General features: G+C 38.8%; 1 protein-coding gene across 10 annotated transcripts in view; it reads right to left on the reverse strand.

Moving 5' to 3' along the window:
- Nucleotides 1–1,155: 1,155 nt before the first annotated feature.
- The window catches only part of CELF2 (CUGBP Elav-like family member 2), a 547,081-nt gene continuing 527,612 nt past the window's right edge, over nucleotides 1,156–20,624 (reverse strand). For all 10 annotated transcript variants that reach the window (XM_059847526.1, XM_059847525.1, XM_059847520.1 and 7 more), the window contains 4 exons: nucleotides 17,413–17,592; nucleotides 14,485–14,628; nucleotides 9,488–9,659; nucleotides 1,156–8,185 (listed from right to left, as the gene is read on the reverse strand). In XM_059847526.1, coding sequence (XP_059703509.1) covers nucleotides 9,532–9,659; nucleotides 14,485–14,628; nucleotides 17,413–17,592 — 452 coding nt within the window. In that variant the 3' untranslated portion in view covers nucleotides 1,156–8,185; nucleotides 9,488–9,531. The remainder of the gene's footprint in view (nucleotides 8,186–9,487; nucleotides 9,660–14,484; nucleotides 14,629–17,412; nucleotides 17,593–20,624) is intronic.

Genomic DNA, 20,624 nt, shown 5'->3' on the forward strand with positions numbered 1-20,624 from the left:
GAAAGTCTGCTAATGAGGAAAATCAGAGGGAATACAAATATGAGCTAATCATTGCGATTATTTAATATTTGTGTTACATCAGCAGCCCTTGAAAAGCAGGGCAGGGTTCCCACCTGAGCTCTGTGCTGATGTGGGATGGACAGGACCATCCTGCTGCCCACCAAGGCAAATCTTCCCTGTGACTTCTCTGGTGGAGCAGTGTTTTTGGCTTACAATGCTGATGCACCTGGCCACTGGATGTTGAGCTCAGTAATGTTTACAAAATATGCATGAATAGAAGGATACAAGCAGCAAATAGATTTCCACAATTTAATTTTTTTTTTCAGATAATATAATGGCATATGAAAAGTGAGGCAGTAATGCAGTTCAAAAGAAAAAAAGAAAGCAACCCCTCTCCCTCCCCTCCCCTCATTCTCCTGGATCTTTCTGCCAAAGGCTGACAATATTGAAAGCTTGATAAATACAAGAATTATGGCCATTTCCATAAAAATCAGATTGTTTCAAATCTACAATTTTGTGGCAAATATACAGCCATTGAAGGAATAATTTTTTTCAGTGTACTCAACAATTTTACCTATTCAATTGCCATTTAATTCATGTGTTTTGATGTGAAAATGTTTTTTTTTTTTTTTTAAGAGAAGGCTCAATACAGGAAACGTACAGTAAGCCATGGATCTTCCCCAAAAAGATGCCTTGACTTCCAGGGTGGAATCTGTGGAATTTTGAGCATATGGGTTTTCATTTTTTAACTCTAAACCTATCTAGAATAAGGAGGAAAAAAAGTCATATACCAAAAAGTACAGTATTGTATTTTTTTATAGCATTTTCTCATTCACATATTTTAGCCATTTTTTGATTTTAGTGCAAAACCAAACATGTTTTGGTTTCAAATACAGAAAGAGATCAAAATTTCTGCATCTTAAAATCTTTTGCTGCGAGTCACTGAATGGCAAGACTTTTTCTCCCCGCAGATTTCAGTAAGCCTAATTTTCAAAGTCTCCATTATTAATGAAATATCAAGCGAATTAGTTAACATTTGCCTGGGCATGGTTAAAGACCTTATACCCAGGACGATTTCATATAACAAAAAGCGCCCAATCCTAGAAACATTTTTTTGTTCCATTTAATGCTCATAAAATTTTACAGACAACAGAATCCTTTCTTAAGCTTTATTTAAGAAATCGAATACTATTATAGTTCAATATATATAAGACACATCCAGTATTGTGTTCCTGATAGCAAGTGCATAGATTTTGTTAAGATATCATTTTTATATTTAATTTTTTTTTATTTGTTACTCAGTAGCACGTTTCATGATCACACGAAGGGATATTCCCAGTGATTTTACTAAGAGCATGAGAGAAAAAACAGAACACAGCAAAGTAGTGAAACTACAACAGAGATGAGGAACAAAAACGATCAGGCAAACTATCAGTACAGTCGATTCCTGATAAGTGAATAATCTGATTGCTTGGTCACAATGCTTTATTCACTTATCAGGAATGATTCACACTACATTTTGTTAAACTGTTTTCCTTAGCCTAATACCTAAGAGTCACACTGGGCAAAGGCACACACACTCTGGCAGGCTATTCTTTAATCAGCGAGTCTTGTGACAGTTTGGTAATTTCCCATGGCGATACACATATAGCTAACAAAGAGACATTTTGCTAACACTGCAAGGTGCCTTACATAATTGAAATTAAAAGCATGTGTTTAAGCAGGACAAACTGTTCAGCTGCATTGCTTTAAGGAACTCATTTTCCCCCCATTGTTGAAATTAAAAAAAAAAGAAAGAAAGAAAACCCTGTATCTTTCAGCCCTGAGTATTTAAAAGAAACCTAACTGCAGTATAAGTCTTTTTTTTTTCAGTTGTATTTTTGGAAGAAAAGACCCTTCACAAAGCTCTAGTTTCTTTCCTAAGACCAAGTTTGGAGGAAAAAAAGAGAAAAGAAAAAAAAGGAAACATCCACAACAAGCTAAAAAAGCCCAGAGAGCAATTCTGATTTATCCATCATGCAAGCCAAGACTTACTTAACTGAATCCACTGGTGTCAAAATTATCCAAATCGAGATCATAAACTCTAAAGGTGTCAAAGACCCAGGATATAATCTGACCATCAGGTTCTGCTTTTCTGCCTCGGCTGTCTGCTACAGGCTCCTGTGGTTTTAGGTTAAACCTAGAGCTGCTTGGACCCCTGACCTCTGATAACAGACCCTGTGGGATGGCACTGGAGCTCATTGGACACTCCAGGCTCATCACTAGTTTGCTTCTCATGGAAACAGAAAAGTGAAAAAAAGGAAAAAAAATAATTTCAGAAAAATAGATCTAGCAGTAACAACCAGGCCAACTCACAAGCCACCAGAAAATTTCAAAAGTCTTCCAAAGGCAGGAACCAACGTTGCTGCTGACACCACACGGATACACCCAGTGCGCCAGGACCTTGTTGGACGGTATTGATGGGGCTGTGTGTGTGTGTGAGCCAAAGCCAGAGCGCCAGAAAGACCAGGGGAGAGGAGACAAGAGGGAGGAGTGTCGTTTGGGTCTCATAAGAGCACTTTTAAGTGGTCTTCGATTCCTGAGCATCACAGAAAGTGGGACAAAGGAAAGGGATGGGGGCGTATGGCTTGAATTCCAGAGAGCACTCACCAGTGCTTCTCTCTCCTCCTTGGGTTTGGTTTGGTTGGTTTTGTTTTGTTTTTTTTTTCCCCCCCCTCTCCAAATTGTAAGGTTTGTATCTGCGATCAGAGGAGAGAAGAGACTTTCTGTAAACCAGAACAATATAGATTTTTCTTTTGCAGCTTTTATTTCATCGTGGTAGACACCGGTTGGGGGAGAGCAGAGAGAATCTTGTGAGGAGGAAAAAATTATAGGAAAGGATAGAATAAAAAAGCTAAGAGCCAAGTGTAAAAAATAATGAGAAAAAAAAGTGCTGTGGTATTTCTTTAGTCCCTTTTGAGATTTGTGTAATACTATCAGCCAATGCTGAGAATGATCTGCTTTGTAAGCCCACAGCAAAAATCTCACCCATTGGAACAACAGGGGATCTTTTTTTCCATAATTTATTTCTCCTTTTTGTTTTAAATTTTTATATATATTTTTTTACTTCCATTGGCTTTAGTAAGAAAGTCTTCCTGTGCTCACTTGGATTTTGCTATATATTTTAAAGTATTGTATGTACAACTGCACATAACAAGCTCGATCACCTGGTAAGATTTTGCAGGCTCTCCCAGCTCTAGTTAAGACATGATTAGTTTCTAGGGAGAGTTTGACTAACGCCATATGCCATCAGATTACTGTGCAGTTTGGAAAAAATCCCAAGGCTATATCCTCCTTTTCTTGAATGTTTCAGATGCTTCTGCAGTGTAGTGGCAGAGTATTTTTTTTTTTTTTTTAACAACTAAGAACAAATGATCTCCATAATCCACATTTTCCAGACTGACTGAAATGCCACAGCAAAAAAAAGAGAAAGAAATCTTTTCAGGTGTCTTCTGTGTGTTTGTGTGCAGAAGGTTTTGCAGTTTGAAGGCTAACAAAAGCTACCTTCAATAGGACTTTGCAGGAAACTCATTTAAAATGCTTCCTGCTCCAAGAGATTATCCAAGTGATAAGGCATGACTAGGGGGAGGAAGAGAGAAAAAAAAAAAAAAAATCAAAGAAACCAGAACATGTCTAAAATGTACAAATCCTCTTTTGCCCCCCAATCAGCTATTCACTTAGGTGGAATCGACTGTATCTTTTGTACACAACCAACAAATAGAGAAAAAAAAAAAACAGGCACGTGAAACAGTGAGGTGTGCAGATGTATTACCAACACAGAATGACCACCAACAATACAACACACAAAGTAGAGAGACAAGTATTAGGAAAATGGTTTAATATTGGAGACAGAAGCAAAAAACTGCATCACACAATAACATACGTTACAAAAATAAGTCTGACTGTTTCAACTACACGGTTATGTTCACAATGAGGACAGAAGAATCAGAAAAAACTCTGATCTAAACAGCAAAAAAGCAAACCCCTAACGTTTTAACTAATACATTTATCCACGCAAAGTGACCGAGTACTCCTAATTCTAATTACCTTATTGTGTAACTGCACGATACAGAATAAAAAGTGAAACTTACCGCTTTTGTTAAGACAAAATTCTAAACACTAGATATAAGCAAAGGGAAAAAAAGAAATCAAGCCAAAGTTTTGAATTCTCGAAACAAAACCAACTCTCTTTCTACCGTCCAGAAATCAAACTTGAAAATCAGTCATGATCGAGGGGGCCCACGAGAGTAAGCCACAAAAATTTCCATTTGTTTTTTAATCTCCAGTATAAAAAGTTCCACTGGTACAAAATGCATAAGTACAATCAAGTTGTAGAAATAGGAAAGCCTGCTTTTTTTTTTTTTTGCCTTTTTTTTGTTCTTTTTTTTTTTTGGCTCAAATTCCATCAAACAACAAAATCCAAATGCATCAATAAAACAGAAACAATACTCAAATGGTCTTACAGTTTCCACTAGATTGCATTAACTTTGGCTTTTCTCAGACAATACTTAAAAACTAGTTTGTAATTCTAAACAAAATGATAGTATTATTAATCTACAAACAACAATTCCCACAGCACGAAAAAAACACAAATACATAGGTTTGTTTTTTTTTTTCTTTTTGTATGACATTATCCAAAAAGGTAATGAAACTACAGGATATTTTTTTCCTTTTGTTAATTAGCACTTAAGATAATAAAAACAGAAACAGTAAAATGATTCCAGAGTAGCACAAGCCAAGGAACTGTAACCCCTATGGTGAAAGAAAGATGAACTTGTTACTCCTTTGAGGACTGCCATTTCATTGCAATTAGCTAATTTGTTTGATAAAACAACTAGTCTAGTCTTTTGATTAGAATTTTGTAAAGCAATTTCCCTTGTTTTACTTCCTCTCTTATTAGGCCCTTGCACCCTTGCAGCTTTTTCCTTTCATTATTTTGAAAGAGAACTGGTAGATAATTTGCCTCCCAGGACGTGTATGTTTGGGTTTTTGGTTTTGTATTTAAATTTTATTTTTTATTTTTGAATTTTGAATTTTTTTTTTTTCCAGAGATGGACACTTTTCTAAGCAATGTCTCATCTCAGTTGCCTGGAAGTACAGAAACATTCCTTGTCTCCCACTGCTCAGCCAATGTCCTGTGGAGTAATTCAGGGCAGCCTGATGTCGAGTTACACTGCCCAGGGACCAGAGGCATCAATACTCTAACCGGACTGGAAAACCCACAGGACACACCAGGGCATCTACAAAAGCTTTGGAAATTTAGACGGTGGGTACAATGAGAAAAATTAGTGAAACAGTCTCTAAACAATCCAAATGATGATCTCATATTATATATATATATATATGTACATATATATAATATAACGTACGTGAGATGATACTTTGAATACGCACAATTGCTGCAAGTAGTACAAAATAGCCCTCAAAGGGTGTAGGAAGGCCCCAGCAGTAGTAAAAACGTGAGAAAAGTATAGATCATTTATTTATAAGTGCATGTGCTATAAGAAGGAAACTTTTTTTGCATCACTAGAGGCTAGTCCTTTCCATCCCAGGGCTCTACATAAAGAAGCATTTAAGTTGGGGATGAGAGACAAGAGTGCACCAGCTGATGTTGCTCATATAGGGCTTAGTTTTTAATTTTAGGTGGCTTCAGATATAACCAGATAGAACTAGGAGGTGGAAGAAGTTATGGCACTTTATGACCTGTAGCAGGTACTGCTGCTCACACACATTGGATTGGCAATGAATTTGCTGAACCGGTGGCAAAGAACCGAATTTGGTTGTTGGTCACTGTTTGTGCGGTAGGAACGCAACCCAATCAGACTTACAAGGCAGTGAAAAGGGCTACCAGCATCTCTTTTCTGGCTCCTTACAAAGAGCTTCCTCCAGCAAACACCCACACCAGTCACACAGATATTCCCATGGACCACGGGCACGAGTAAAGTTACTCCTCTCTGTACGAGTGTCTGCAGGAGTAAGCCAGTATATTGCCGTGACAAATAATGGCAAATAACACCAAACATTACAGTGTATGTAAACTTTATCCATAAAAAGTAGTTTAACTGCAGTGCACACTGAATTTTCACCCAGGAAGATCTAGTGCATCTGATTTAAGCAAAAGTTCATTTATTTAAATTACAAAAATATTATTATTCTTTTTTTCTTTTTTCCCTCAAGGTTTTCAAATGGTGGATTGACCGCTCCTGGTTGGGAGTGGCTCACACAATAGATAATTAAAGAATTGTTTTCTTTTTCTTTTATTTTATTAATACTGAATAGCATATTCCAGCAGCATATTAAAAGCTCTTTAAGAAAAGACAAAATCCCCAAAATCTAAAAAGGAAAACCACAAGTTAATTACGGTTTTAAATAATTTTAGTTATAGATACAGAAGAAATTTAGACAGCAGTAAAATATTTTTGTCCTTCAGATCTGCCCTGTGCATTGTTCTGATTTCAACCATGTATTAAATAAACCACAAAAAACTAAGTATATATATATTTATAGATATAGATATATATATAAAAATAAACAGCAAAATGGTGAATGTATAAAAGGTATTAACACTCAAGACAGCTCTGGGTGGAAAGGGTTAAAAGTTCAAAACTTTCTCACCTTAGAGGTTTCCATACAATATGAAGAAAATACATAGTGAGGTTTGCTTTCACAGCATTGATGTGTGCAGAGTGGTTAAAAAAGTGAAACATGGGCACTTATACAATGTTTTACAAAAAACATCAAAGAGAAATAACAAACAATAACAATTTCAGGCAACAAGACCACAGGATAGCAAGTTAACAAACTTTTTAACCTCTTTTTTTCTTTAAATATTAGGGATTTATACAAAACACATAATAAAATACCCATGTTATCAAATTACTTCACACAAGAAACACACTGAAGCTCTAGGAAGAAAGTACCTTTGGAATTTGGCACTATAGTTTCACTGATTTTTTTTTCTTTAAAAGAAAAACTGATCACATTTTGCTGAACACAAACACACCTAAATTGTTCACAATAAAAAAATGACATCAATGCGTCACAAGCCAACACAAACTTATTCTGGAATATTTTTTCATTTTCACATGAAATTATTTTTTTTTAAGCAAACAACTTTTTTTTTTGTGTTTTTTTTTTGAATCTTCTTTTTGTTCTTGTTGTTCAAGTAAACCAATTTTAAACTTGTCTTTTTATAAACATAGAACACTTAAGACCATAAGACTCATGATGAAACCACAACTTAATTCACAGAAGCACCAACGTAACACATTTTACAGTAACCTTTCTTCTGTACATTGAAACAGTATAAAATATAGGTAATTTCATGTGCATTAAACCATGGATTGTCTAACTGTGAGTCAGTTCAGCAAAAGGTGACACAAGTAGGTAGCATTTGCCCTAAAACAGGGTAAATATTTTCTTATACTAATCTACAAAAAGTGGTTCTATATATATACTTTAATGAGAAAGTGAGCCACCTAAAATGGCCTTATCAAAAAACTTTACACTGCCTGAAAAATGTAAAAACTATTACAGACCTCTAGAGACTTAAAATCAGACAGTTTTATTTCTTAAACTGTTTTGGAAGTAGTCTGTTAGAAACCAACATTCTGTGCCTCTGGACACATATTGCTATTGTCACCAGTGACCAGGCAGAATGCCAATCCCTGTATAATACTTTCAAGTCTGTTTTTTTTTTATTTTTTTTTTTACGAAATGAAAAAAAACAAAACCAAAAATCAACCAAGAGAAAAACCCAAAACAAAAGAACCCAAACAAAATGAAACAAAAACTCCAAGGAAAGAAGAAAACCAGAAACTAATACTGAAAAAAAAAAAAAAAAAAGGAAAGAAAGAAAAAACATTTTGCCACAGGTTGTTTTTAAATCCTATCATTAATTTATCTAATAATAAATTTCAGTCTTGCATGAATGTAGCAATGTTTTTTCACATTGACTTCCCAGAATTCATAGCTAGATGAGGTCACATGCAAATTTCAAAGGTCAAACTAGGTCAGTAGGAGAACCAAATATGATGTGAGGTCAGAAAGACATCAGAAACAATGACGGGACGATGAAACTTTTTTTTTTTTTGAGACGCCACAGGGACATGCTAGGCAAACGATGGGCTAACGGGCATGGAGATGTCTAGGGAAAAAACAAGGAAGAGGAAAAAAGTTACACAGAATCTATGCAGCACAAACAAAATCACTTTTATGGGTGCAGGAGAAAACTAATGCAAATCTTTTATCAGTAGAGCCTACGAGCTGTTCACATAATTTGCATTAACTTACAATACTTGTCAACAAGAACACAATGGAACCCCAAAAGAATCCATCTGAAAGGAGTCAGAGAGAATGGATTCCTCTTTGGGGAGAAAAGAGAGGAAAGAACCAGTTTCTACAAATGTAACAACAGAAAGGTACAGGGAGGGGGGGAGGGAAAGGGTCAGACAACTGAACTTTAAACTAGGTAATGGAAACTACGAACAAAATAACCAGACAAATACAAACAAGAGGATAAAAGCATGAACTGCAAAGGGTGGAGGGTTCAACAGTGAAAAAGCGCCCATTCTTGGCACAATTACTCTAGAGACTACTTCAAAGGATCTAGCTAGCATAGAGAGCTGCTCTTTAGGTATCCAATAAGTTAACAATAGGCAATAAATAAATTCCATTATTTCTGAGGCAGTAAAAATTTTGTATAAAAATAGAAATGCTTTTTACAAATAAAATTTACAGGCCTGTGGCTTTCTTTTTTTTTATTATTATTAAATTTATCTCTCAAGAAACATCAAGTATTGTCACTCATTTTATTTTATTTTTTTTTATTTTAAACCCTGTAGCTTTAGAAACAGATCTCTAAATCTTTTTTACATTAATCCTTTCCAAAAAAACAAGAACTTAAAAAAAATGAAATATAAAGACGACCAGTGTAAAATCAGACTAATATATAACAATACGTTGATTTGAACCGAAAAAAAAAATCAGATCTTCTCAAAAAACAAGTTGATGTAGTGGAAAGACTTATTTCAATTTTTGTTGCAAAATAAGTGCTTCAACTGGCATGAGGCCATTTTGTTTAACCTATAAACTGCTGGTGCCACCCTGGTAAAATACGATCCATCCATAGAAAACAACTTTTATTGTGTGCTAATGGCACCAGGGTTCACAGAGTTAAATTGCACATTTTTTTTGTGTCTGTGTGTGTGTGCTGTTTGGAATTTCAAGACGTTTATTTTTGTTTCGAAAAGGAGATAAATTATGCTGCAAAACAAAATACAGTAACACAACTCAGTAATTACTTGGCAAGGAAATGGGAGCCAAGTGCAGTAAGGACAAGTGGGGAGATGGAAGTGGTAACTGTAAAAATAACTGTCCCTTGGTGAAGGTTGGCTCTATGTTCTTTCTTAACCCCCCTGCAGAGGACAGGTTTGCTCATGGGACTTACCCTAAGAAAGCTAAAATAAGAGCAGTAAGCATCTGGGGTTAAGATCAGTAAGGTTTGCTGTCATTTTTGGAGCGTTTCAGCTGAACCTTCAAGCGTTTCATGCCAATCTGAAAGCCGTTCATAGCCTGGATAGCAGCTTGTGCAGAGACCGGATTGTCATAGCTAACAAAACCTGGGAGACACAGAACACAGGCGGGAGAGAAAGTCAGCTCTGGGTTAGAACAAATGTCAGAAGGCACTTTGTTAGAATTTTATGATTGCTATTTATTTGACACATTCACCTGGCTTTCAATTAGTTATTTGATCACATTTCATATCCCATTTCCTCGCTTGTTTCCTTTTGCCTTCCTCTTTACCTACATAATGTTTCTTTACTAGCTGGGATGCAGTTGGCCAATTTTGGTGCAATGCAGTTTCCATTTTGTTATTTATATACCTACCTTAGAGACTGAAGATATTTATTACTGTAACACTTTTCAGTGTAGTATTACATACCTCCCAGTCTATTAGGAAGTGCTATTTAGGCCAGTCTGCAAAAGGGAAGCTGAAACAGCAAGCTTGGTTACAGAATCAACCCCCAAACTGCCTAAACCCACTGGCACAGCTGGGTGTGAGTTCATGTGTGGTATGGAAAACTCATCTCCTTGGGCTTGGCCTAGGACAGTTGCAATATTAGTATTTTGAAATTTTACAGCTCCTTCCAGCTCAAGATCTCAGGGTACCTTAATGTTAGTTAATTCAGTCTCTTGGTCCCCAAAGGGGCATGCAAACATCAAAATTAAGCAGCATCATAAAGAAAATGGTAGGGTTTGATGAGAACTCCAAGATCTTCTCCTCGCATGTGAGCTCTAACTAGGAAGGTAATGCTTGCTTGGGTAATTCAGAATGGCTAGCCTGGCTCAGATTTCTTTTCCCTGGGAGACTGAAAATGTTCTGTTCATAATACATTCAAATCTCCCTGATTCTGGAAGCTCAAAGTTCATTTTCATATCTGGGCCTCCCACTTGTAATTGCAAAGCTCACCTAACTGCTGCTCTGCCTCAGCTTGGGCTAATTATTACTGCACTCAGCCTGCTGCTATGCATCTGCTTTGAAATGCTTCCTCTTCTTTCCACTTGAATTTGCCTTAACATATATCCCCTCATTCTCCTAAAGCAGGGATGCCACACACTTTGTCTTCAGTCCTAACACATGGGCTTCTCAGTGCCTCTCTTTCCTCAACCAGCTTCATTCATTTGTGCTTAGTGTCTGTGTACTACTTGGATTCATAACCTCTTTTTACCTCTACTTTAAGCTATCTTTTTATGGCTCTTGCACTGCTGCCCTCTTCCAATTACAGAGTCAGAGTGTTATTATGCTTTCCCCATTGCATGAAATCTTCCCTCCTTATCAAGGTATCCTTGTCCAGCTGTTCTCCTTCATAGATCAACCCATGGCTTCACCTTAAATCAACTTCACCAAATAATTTAAGTTAAGACTCTTGTCTGACAGCTCAGTCTAGCTTCTGTTCCTCCCACTCAAAACCACCTCTCATTTAAACCTCTGCAGACCTTCTCCTGGCCAAAGCCAATATGCCATATTGTCCTGTGGTTGAGTTATTTGTTACCTCCTTAAGGGATAATATATGTCCCTCAATACCTTCCTTGGTTTTAGTAACTCTTGCCACTTCCTCACTTTCTCCCTCAGATAATTTCCTCTTAAATTTATTGTCAAATCCTGAGGAGCTTCCTCACTCCCTTTCTTCCTTTCCCCTACTTGGTTCTAGGGGGTCATGTCTGTTCACACAATTCCAATCATTATCTTAGCTCTACATCCTGTGTTTCCCTCCATGAGCTCTAGGATTGCCTCAGGGATAGCAAAGGGAACTAGCACGAGTTGGGAGGCAGCTGTAGCACTGTCCAGGCAGATGCTCCACAGCTGAGGTGTAGCTACTCCTACCTACCTTGACAATTCAGCATTTCCCTCTACAGCTTTCCTGACCTTCACTTTGTCCTCCTTAGTGCATATTACTGCTATGAACTTATCATCACTCTAGTTCCTTTCCTTCGTACCTGGTTTTATCCACCTGGAAAGTAAGCAAGTGATCTAAACTAGTCACTTGGCATCTGTGGAATGAATAGAAGGAAGCACACTGCTGGCATCAGCCCCATCATTCAATTCTTATTCAGATTCACAATTTGTCTCTACACAGAATGCAATACCTGCATTAGCTTGTTACACTCTCATCTTCTTCCTTATTGAGAACCTTCATTTATAACTCTTACTGAGGAATCTAGAATTCCTTCCCTTTATTTGTATTTTTCTGATTGCACCCATTCATCATTTTTGTCTGAATTTTAAACCACAGGTTACATGAAGTTGGAATGATGTTGCTTATTAATTCTCAAAGATCCTGTCATGACAATTCTGATTTTTGTTTTACATCTTTGAGTAGCTCTATAATCAGGATAAATAATTTTCATCATTCAAGTAACAATTTTGCTATAAGGCTGAGTGCATTTCTGCATTGATGTAACTGGGTCCCCCCTCCTCTGCCTTACTTACATATCTCATTTTTCTTATTGTAATATTTATGAAAGGCAAGAGATAAGCTGGAAGAGTGAAACCCTTTGTCTGCTGAATCAACTCAAGCCCATGGAGCCTGTGAGAACTCATGGAAGAGAACTTCCAGGTGGAAACACACTGTCCTGTCATCCTCATCACCATTTAATCCTTTGAGCATTCATTTTGGGTTGGACAAGAAAAGAAAATATGCCTAAGTCCTTTTTCTGCACAGAAAAGAAATTTTTCATTTTGTGAAGCAGTTTCACATGAAGATTCATCACTGTCTATCACTGACTCAGAATAAACCTTCCCATTTCTGCCAGACAGACTTGGACAATCTTTACACCTTTTGGATGTTCAACCTGTTCTCATCTGTAATTTGACTTCCTCCTCCTTTGGGTAGGAGATTGGAAACTCCAGAGCAGGAAGCCCTAAGCATGTGCAAATAGTTACAATTACAATTACAATTACAATTACAATTACTATTACTAGGGGCAAAAAGACCAAACCAACAAATAAAAAACCCGAACCTAAACTGTACCAAGTGCAATGACCATAAATGATTCAGCAGAGAAATAGGTACTTCAGCAGTATTATTTTCATAGTTTTTGGGTGGGAGGACAGAAAAAGAAAAAAAAAAAAAGCTTTTTGAAACACAAATATAGGACCAAAATAAAAATTAGACAATTCTTGCTAATAAAGCTGAGGAGGTGCATGCAGGCTATGCCAGTACATGAAGCTAGCAGGCCTAATTCTGGCATTGCCTGTGATTTGCAGCATCACCAAATAGTCACCCACTAATCAGAAAATTCAGCTTCATCTGCCACTTCTACTTTTTGTTTTTAAAGCAGAGCTCCCTCCCTGGTGGCAGAATATTGGGGAAGGAAGACCGAGAAATGGAAATATCAGTGAAAGCTGGCTAAAACCAAAAAGAGAGAGGATTCTTCCATCCATTGGGTGTTGACACCTCCATTTTCCCTTAAAGAAGATAACTTTTGTGCATCACTAAGTTAGGCAACTGTGTCCCACAAACCCAGGCAAATGTGTGAGAAGGTAATCAAAGAGTAAAAGAAAATGCATAAAAAGCAAGTGTGGGAAACGATCTGATGAATTGAGCCACCTGCCCAAACTGATTTACATTCTTTCAGCAGTCACCACAATTGCTGCATTTTGATTAACATAGCTTGATTTGTCTTTTCATCAAGATTCCTGAGACCTCAACAACGATTTTGTAACCCCCAACATACTAACAGAACTGGCTCCAGATCAATGGAGAGTCCATTTCAATTCCACTTTTCAAATTTGCAAGAGCCTCAGGGACTGCTTTAACCCATTGCAGACACAGGCTGGACTATGCTGGTCTAGATATGAATAATTTTTTGTAAAGTCCAAACAGATGAATGCTTCAAAAATGAACAAAAAGACGGTGGGAAAATGCAGAAAGAATGTCACACTGTTTCTGTGAACTGAATCAACTTTCCAAGTGTACTGTCCATTCCTCTTTTGTCACATATACAGGTGCATTCCTTTACTCTGGGAAAGAATTGCCACTTTAAAGAAAATTCCAGTATTTTATATCAACCCTTACAAAACTCATGCTTTGAGAGATTCCTTCCACCTCCTAAATCCTCACTGTGTCTTGTATAAGACCATAATTATTAGACCAATGCTCCAAAAGTTTACCACACACTGACATTCTCTGCTCCACTCCATCAAAGCACTGAACTGGTGCATCTCTGCTATTCCAAAGACATCAGACCTCCTAATCAACCCTAAAACTATTTTTATACCAACACATCATCTCCTCCTCTGCTGTGATCTAATTTTCTGACAGCTCAAAGGATTTTCTGGGAAACTTGACACTGATCTTGTGAGGCTCTCTTCATCCCTGCCTGCCCTAAGGTAAGGGAGATGCCATCTTCCATAACACACTGGAACCCACCCACAACAGCTAGAGCTGCATAGCTAGACATCAGCTGTCTGCAGAATATTCTGAACTGCATGTACACACCATTCAGTCACTAATTGCAAAATCTTGTACTTAATTCAGAAGAAAGAAATTCCTGTAATGCAGAAGCAATGGGTTAAACATAGAGCTTTTTTAAGTGCCTCAGCTATACAATAGAGAATAATTAGGTATCCATAATAAGGCAATTTAATAGTATACTAAATGACATTCCCCCACATAGGGTGTAATTAGTTTCATGTACTTGACACATTCATGCGAGATGTCAGACTGGAAGATTATTATTGGGTTTTTTTTCCATATCCAATTTTTAGATAGAAGTAGTTTGTCTTTGCATCTTCCTGCTCATTTGAGGATTAACAGTCTATTATTTTTGGAATGATTTTCCAGTATGACATTTCTCACATTGCTGTTAATTTTCTTTCCTGGCCCCTTTTCAGTATAGTGCATGTGGCTTTTACTGTTGGATTTATTAAATTTGACATACCAAAGCACTTGCTCAAATTGGTCTGTTTGTCAATGAAGACTTTAGCAGAGATAACATTTCCAAAAGGCATGAACATCTGCAGAATGTCCTGGTCTCCAAACTCCTGGGGGAGGTGGTAAATAAAGAGGTTTGCCCCTTCTGGACCTTTAGGAAAATAAAAAAAAAATAAATAAAAAAAAGAAGTATGAAAACAGCTATTACAAGTGCTACATTTAAACTGTTTTTCCATAATACTTACTGAAGCTGGTGGTCAGAATGCATTTCACTTTCTAACTCTGAAGGAACAAAAGCAAGTGGATCATCAAAAGAGCACAGCTGAAATATAGCTCTTGAGAGCACCCCATCTTGAAAAGTGTTTACTTTGAAAAGTGTTTATTTCATAACTCTACTACAGAAGTAGTTAAATTCATCCTCTTTCTTCAATTTACACGAGTGTCTTTCAGTATAATTAAGGTTAGGAAAACAGGTACAGAATGTATTGGCTCTCAAAATGCCCCAAGAACTGCACAAGGAGTCTTCTGCTGCTTCCAACACCTGCATGGGTTTGTCAGCTTAATTCCAGTTGCAGGAACTTATGGAAATGGAAGCAGGTGAGCTCAGATTTGAGTACCACAGATTTAAACTCAAATGGCAAGAAAATGGTGCAGATAGTAATAAAAATAGTAAGAAGAAGCACACCTTGTGACTTAAAAGTCAGTGAAGTCAGTGAGAAAAAGACATTCAGAAGTAAACTTGTCCTGACTCATTTAAAAATGAGCTTTTTTTTTAAAAATATAAATCCCCCATACAAAGATCTGTCTCCTAGAAGAAGCTTTGTAAAGCAAGTCTTTTAAAGAAGTTCAAAATTAAGTAGTTGGGTTGCAATTAAGTGGCTTTAGACTTAGTTCAGTTTGCAAACAAAGCTGTAAACTCAAAGGTGCTTTGAATATTTTCCTTACAGACAAGATTTGAGGTATGCATTATTTAAGGTGTAGGTTAAAACATTCATCCTAGTGCTGATAGGTTATTTTTTGCCTAACTCAATGGCAGCACACTGGAAATGAGCAATGGATGCCAGGAAGAGTGTGATACATGATGGAGCCAGATGTGGCCTCCATGCAGGCTCCAGCAGCGTAAGTGGTACACAAAGGGAACAAACATTTCTGCTCAAACCACACCTAGATTAGCCTGATTAAATATTCCCTTGCTTAATGGAACCTAAATGTGCCTCAGATGTGATGTCCTTGGTTTTCTGGAGAGGAAAAGGAAAGTGCTCATGAGATTTACAGAGTTCCTTCTGCAACAGAGCCACGGAACCTCCCCTCTCCCACACAGAATCAGGCTGGCTGCTCTTTCTCAGCCTGAAGGAAAAGATAGCAAAGTTTGCCCAAAAGGAGAAGATAACTGAATCAGATTTAAAAAAAAAGTTCTGGTGAGGCAGGAAAAAAAAAAAAAAAAAGATGAAATAAACTTGTCACTTGGAATTTTTTTCTTCTTGTCACAAGTAAACTATCATTCCCAGCAAATAATGTTCTTTAAAACAGTAGGGAAAAAAAATTGCTAAATAATATTTAAGAGCATATGCACGAGGCAGTTCACTGTGCTTCAGCATTTAATATTTATGTAGCATTTTTCTCTGGTACTTGTTTATCCTCAACCACTCCAGACTCTTCCATGAGAAATCATGGTAAGACACAAAGCATTGTTGTCAGTATTCAGTACTGGAATTCACTTACTTGAACTTAACCACCTACTAACAGATACAAGATATATAGCAAAAAACACTGTGCTTTAAAAAGGATGCTGGCAATTTATAAAAATAAAAAAATATGCCCAAAGTTGATTTGAATGTTTCTGAACTGAGAAAAATTAAAATAGAAAAAAAAAATCAGGCTTTCCTTGACTATGTATCTTGCAATGAACCAAATAAGCAATTTTTTTTTTTGGTGTCAAATACTCTGTTGTCATTGACCAAAGGGCCTGAGGTGAAAGATAAATGCAGAAAACGAAAAATGTGGAAAAACACATTTGAACATTTGAAAAAAATCCCCTTTCATTTTAAATAATTCAAGCTTTTAGCAGCAAATGAAAGAAAAGACTTGAGAGAAAATATACATTTTAACTCGTGTCCCTATACAATAACCAGCTGGAGGAATGCCAAATTTGTCTTCCTAGGAAACATATCCCATAACAGTACAAAATACTATTTCAAAAGAGAATAAAAAAGATTTCTCTTGAGGATATTATTCTAGGTTTATTTCCAAAGCTTATCCTTGGCAAGAGCAGTAGTGACAACATAGATACAGTCTTAGAAAGCATGCAGTATTTTCCTGTCTTTGTAGAATTAGCTGGAAATTAGGAGAGGAGAAACCAGTGAAAACAGAAACAACCCCCCTGAAAATGCGTGGCAAGCATGAAGGGGAACGGAAGAGGGGAAAAGGGTAGCCTCATTTTCCTAAACACCTTGTAATTAGTATTCATTTATTCTTAGCAATAACTTCCTGAGGTTTATTTGCTGTTGGTGTGGGGAGAGGGGCGCAATCATCCACTTAGCTGCTTCCTCACAAGACCCACAATTAAGCAAAGAACCACTCAAAGTGAAAACGGATCTTGTCATTAGCTCAAAACCTTAATCAGATTAACTCCACTATGACAGAAAATGGAAACCAGAAGACAAACTTGCATCCACAGAGGGATGATTTTTGTTAGCGGTTTTTATATGGTAGGTGGTAAATGCTTTAATACAAGGAAGGGATGGGTGGCAAAGCATAACTTGATGGCTGAAAAGTGAAACACATTAGACATCAAAGAAGGTGACAGTGGCAAGCAGGAAGAAACTGGAGGGAGAAGAAATCACAGATTAGACTGCCTGAGGCCCTCCGCGAAGCCTCCAGGAGCAAAGAGCCGCGCGGCACGGCTCGGGCTGGGTCTGCTGCAGGAAGGTCTTACCTTCCTTCTGGCTGCCCGCGGCGCTCTGCTGCTGCAGCAGGCTCTGGCTGTAGAGGGTGGGCAGCGCGGCGGCCGCGTACTGCTGGATTCCTGAGTAGGCCTGGGTGAGCGCGTCCATGGTGCCGGCCGTGCCGTTCGTCAGGCCTGTAGCGCCGAGTCCTCCGTTCAGGGCCGCCATACCTGAGAGCATTTGAGCAACTTTACAAAAAACCCAACAATAGAGAAAAGAAATTGCACTTGTTCATTAGTGCTTTCCGAAAGTCGTTGGTATTATACGACACTGACGACGACAGCAGTGCATGCAGCTCGGCACGTCACCAAAATGGGACTGAGGACAAAGAAACACGACTTTGGCATCAGGATCACTTCAGCACAAGGGTTGCACAGTCAAATGGACTCGCATGCAGCCTGCTACTGGCAAGTACTACAGCTCCGTGCTCCTGAGAGCCTCTCTGCTCATCCTCCTTGACACCAGTGCTTCTGCTGTGGGTGTCTGAGGCTGGCAGTGTGGGACCTGTTTGACCTGTGTCCTTGTCTGTGGAAAAAGCAGTCTCTGAGGAAACCCGCTCTCCCTGACCAGGGTCTTCAGCAAAAGCCGTGACGACACCAGATCAGAAGTGTAAGCAGAGAACCTTAATTGTCGCCCTGATTTTTGGAGATTTTCTAAGCCTTCTGATGTTTACATTCTTGTAACAAACTTTCTCACACACTTTCTGTAAATAACTTATTGTTTTGCATTCTTTTGTGGAGGAGGAGAAATTTCATAGACTGTTGGTTTGTCCAGTGTCATTGGAGAGGTGGCACTGTCACCCTTAAATCCACTGTCACTTTTGGAAATCTGTAAATGCTCAAGTCAGAAAACAAACTTCCCTTTTTTGCCTTGTGCACAGCAGAGCGCTTGTGCCGTGTTATTTCGTGTCCTATAGTGACACCTAATTAACTGCATTTAAAACAGGCCTTTTAAAACCTAAATGCTTCTATTATGACCCTCAATACAATTACAGGCTTGTGGTAGAAAGATGGACTGTGATGCTCTTTGCTTCCACTTTCCTCCTCTGGTTACTCCACTCATTCCACAAGAGATGAATAGCAACACACCCAGAGTGACTAAAAATACTTTCAGGAAGAAACAAAAGCATTTATTTCTAGCAATGTTTTTCTTCACAAGGGAAGCTGAGCCACTTTTTTTTTAACTTGCAGCAATTCTACATCCTGATAAGTAACAGAGTAATTTAACTGGGATGGCTGCTAAAGAGGAAATTTCAGATGGGATTGCTAGCTGTGCAGAAAATGACATCCCTCATCCGTGCAAACAGTGTGGGCTGCATAAGGAGTTGTACTACTCTGATTTGATGGTGGACAAACTCCTGAGCTACAGCTTCCCTCCTCTGCTTCTATTGCTCAGCATGACTCCAAAATGAGTTATGTTGAAGTTAACAGTGCTAGTATGTCTTTCAGAAATTCCAGAAAAAGTGAATTTGCTGTTGGAAGTTGAAAGCATGGCAGGGTTCAGAGCCCTGCTCATCTTCCACACACCCAGCCTGTGTCAACCTGAGCACTGAGAGCACATCAGGACTGAGAGTCAGAGCATGTTTTCTGCACAATTAGCCATCTCAGCTCCCCAGTTTGTAGGTGAACAGCTCACAAACAACTTAAAGGGCTTAACAGGCCCATAGAGGTACAGAAGATCAGTCCCTAGAAAAATGGGAGAATCACCAGCAATCATTTAGACATTGTCTAATGTTTTGATTGGTAAAATGGTGGGTGAAGATGTGACTGGTGGTGTCATATTAAGACTCCAAAGAGAGGAACACTAAAGAGAAGGAAAGGGCTTAATTTCAGAGCAATAATAAGGGTTGGTATGTAAATTGGGCAAAAGTGGGGAAATTAAGCAGAGGACACTTTATAGTAAATTAATAATTAAATCTATTAGACTGGGAAGCAATCTTCAAGGAAGATGGCAGAAACCTTATCACATGTGTAATTTAGATACAGGAAGAATACTGCAGGGAATTATCCAGCACTGACAGAGGAGGATAAAGATGCTGACCCCAGTATCCTCCTGCCTCTTATGTAGATTTGAAAAGCATATTCCTATGAGTCTCCAATAATCAGGACAATTGCTCAAGTGGCACCTTTTTGGCTCCACCAGACTCTGTGCCAATTAAGAGAATTGTACTGCATAAATTATACCTTTTGATCTTACTATAATTTGTGTGACTAAACACTTGACAGAGATGTGATATTCTTAGCCTTTCCTTAATAAAATGTCTCACTTTGAAGGCTTCTCTTTCCCCTCCACCCCACTTCAGAGCATCACTGTACCCTGATGGGAGGTACTGGCTGCCACTGCTTCGAACAAAAACCCCTGTCAGAGCTCAACAGACCTGGGTATTTCTTGTATAATGGTTCCAGTTATAAAACTGCATTGGGTTTGGGTGGTGGTGGGGGGGGATTAAGGGGTGGTTTCTCTGAGAAGCTGCTGGAAGCCTCCCCTACGTCCTACAGAGCCAATGCCAGATGGCTCCAAGACCTGCTGGACCTGCTGCTGGCCAAGGCTGAGCCCATCAGTGACACCTCTGAGGTAACTTGGTACAGGAGGAGAAAAAACCCTGTGCAGTGGTAACTGCAGCTAGAGAAGAGAGGAGTGAGAATGTATGGGAGAAAGAGCTCTTCCAGGTCGATGGAGAAGGAGGGGCAGGAGCTGCTCCAGGCCCTGGAGCTGAGATTCCCCTGCAGCCCCTGGTGCAGCCCATGGTGAGGCAGCTGTGCCCATGGGGGTCCATGGGGGAGCAGAGATCCACCTGCAGCCCCTGGAGGAGCCCACACCAGAGCAGGTGGATGCCCAAAGAAGGCTGTGACCCCACAGGAAGGAAGTGCTCCTGGCAGGACCTGGGGAGAGAGGATTGCACTGGAGTAGGTTTGCTGTCAACACTTGTGACCCCGTGGGGGACCCAGACTGGAACAGCCTGTTCCTGAAGGGAAATGCCATGGAACAGACCCACACTGGAGCAATTTGTGGAGTGCTGCAGCCTGTGGAAAGGGACCCACACTGAAGGAGCAGGTGAAGAACTCTGTCCTGTGGGAGGGATCCCATGCTGGAGCAGAGGAACAGTGTGAGGAGCCCAATCCTGAGGAGGAAGGAGCTGCTGGACCAGTGTGAACTGACTGCAACATCCATTCCCTGTCCTCCTGCACCACTGGGGACAGTA

Source organism: Haemorhous mexicanus, chromosome 5 (genome assembly GCF_027477595.1).
Source record: "Haemorhous mexicanus isolate bHaeMex1 chromosome 5, bHaeMex1.pri, whole genome shotgun sequence".
NCBI lineage: Eukaryota > Metazoa > Chordata > Aves > Passeriformes > Fringillidae > Haemorhous > Haemorhous mexicanus.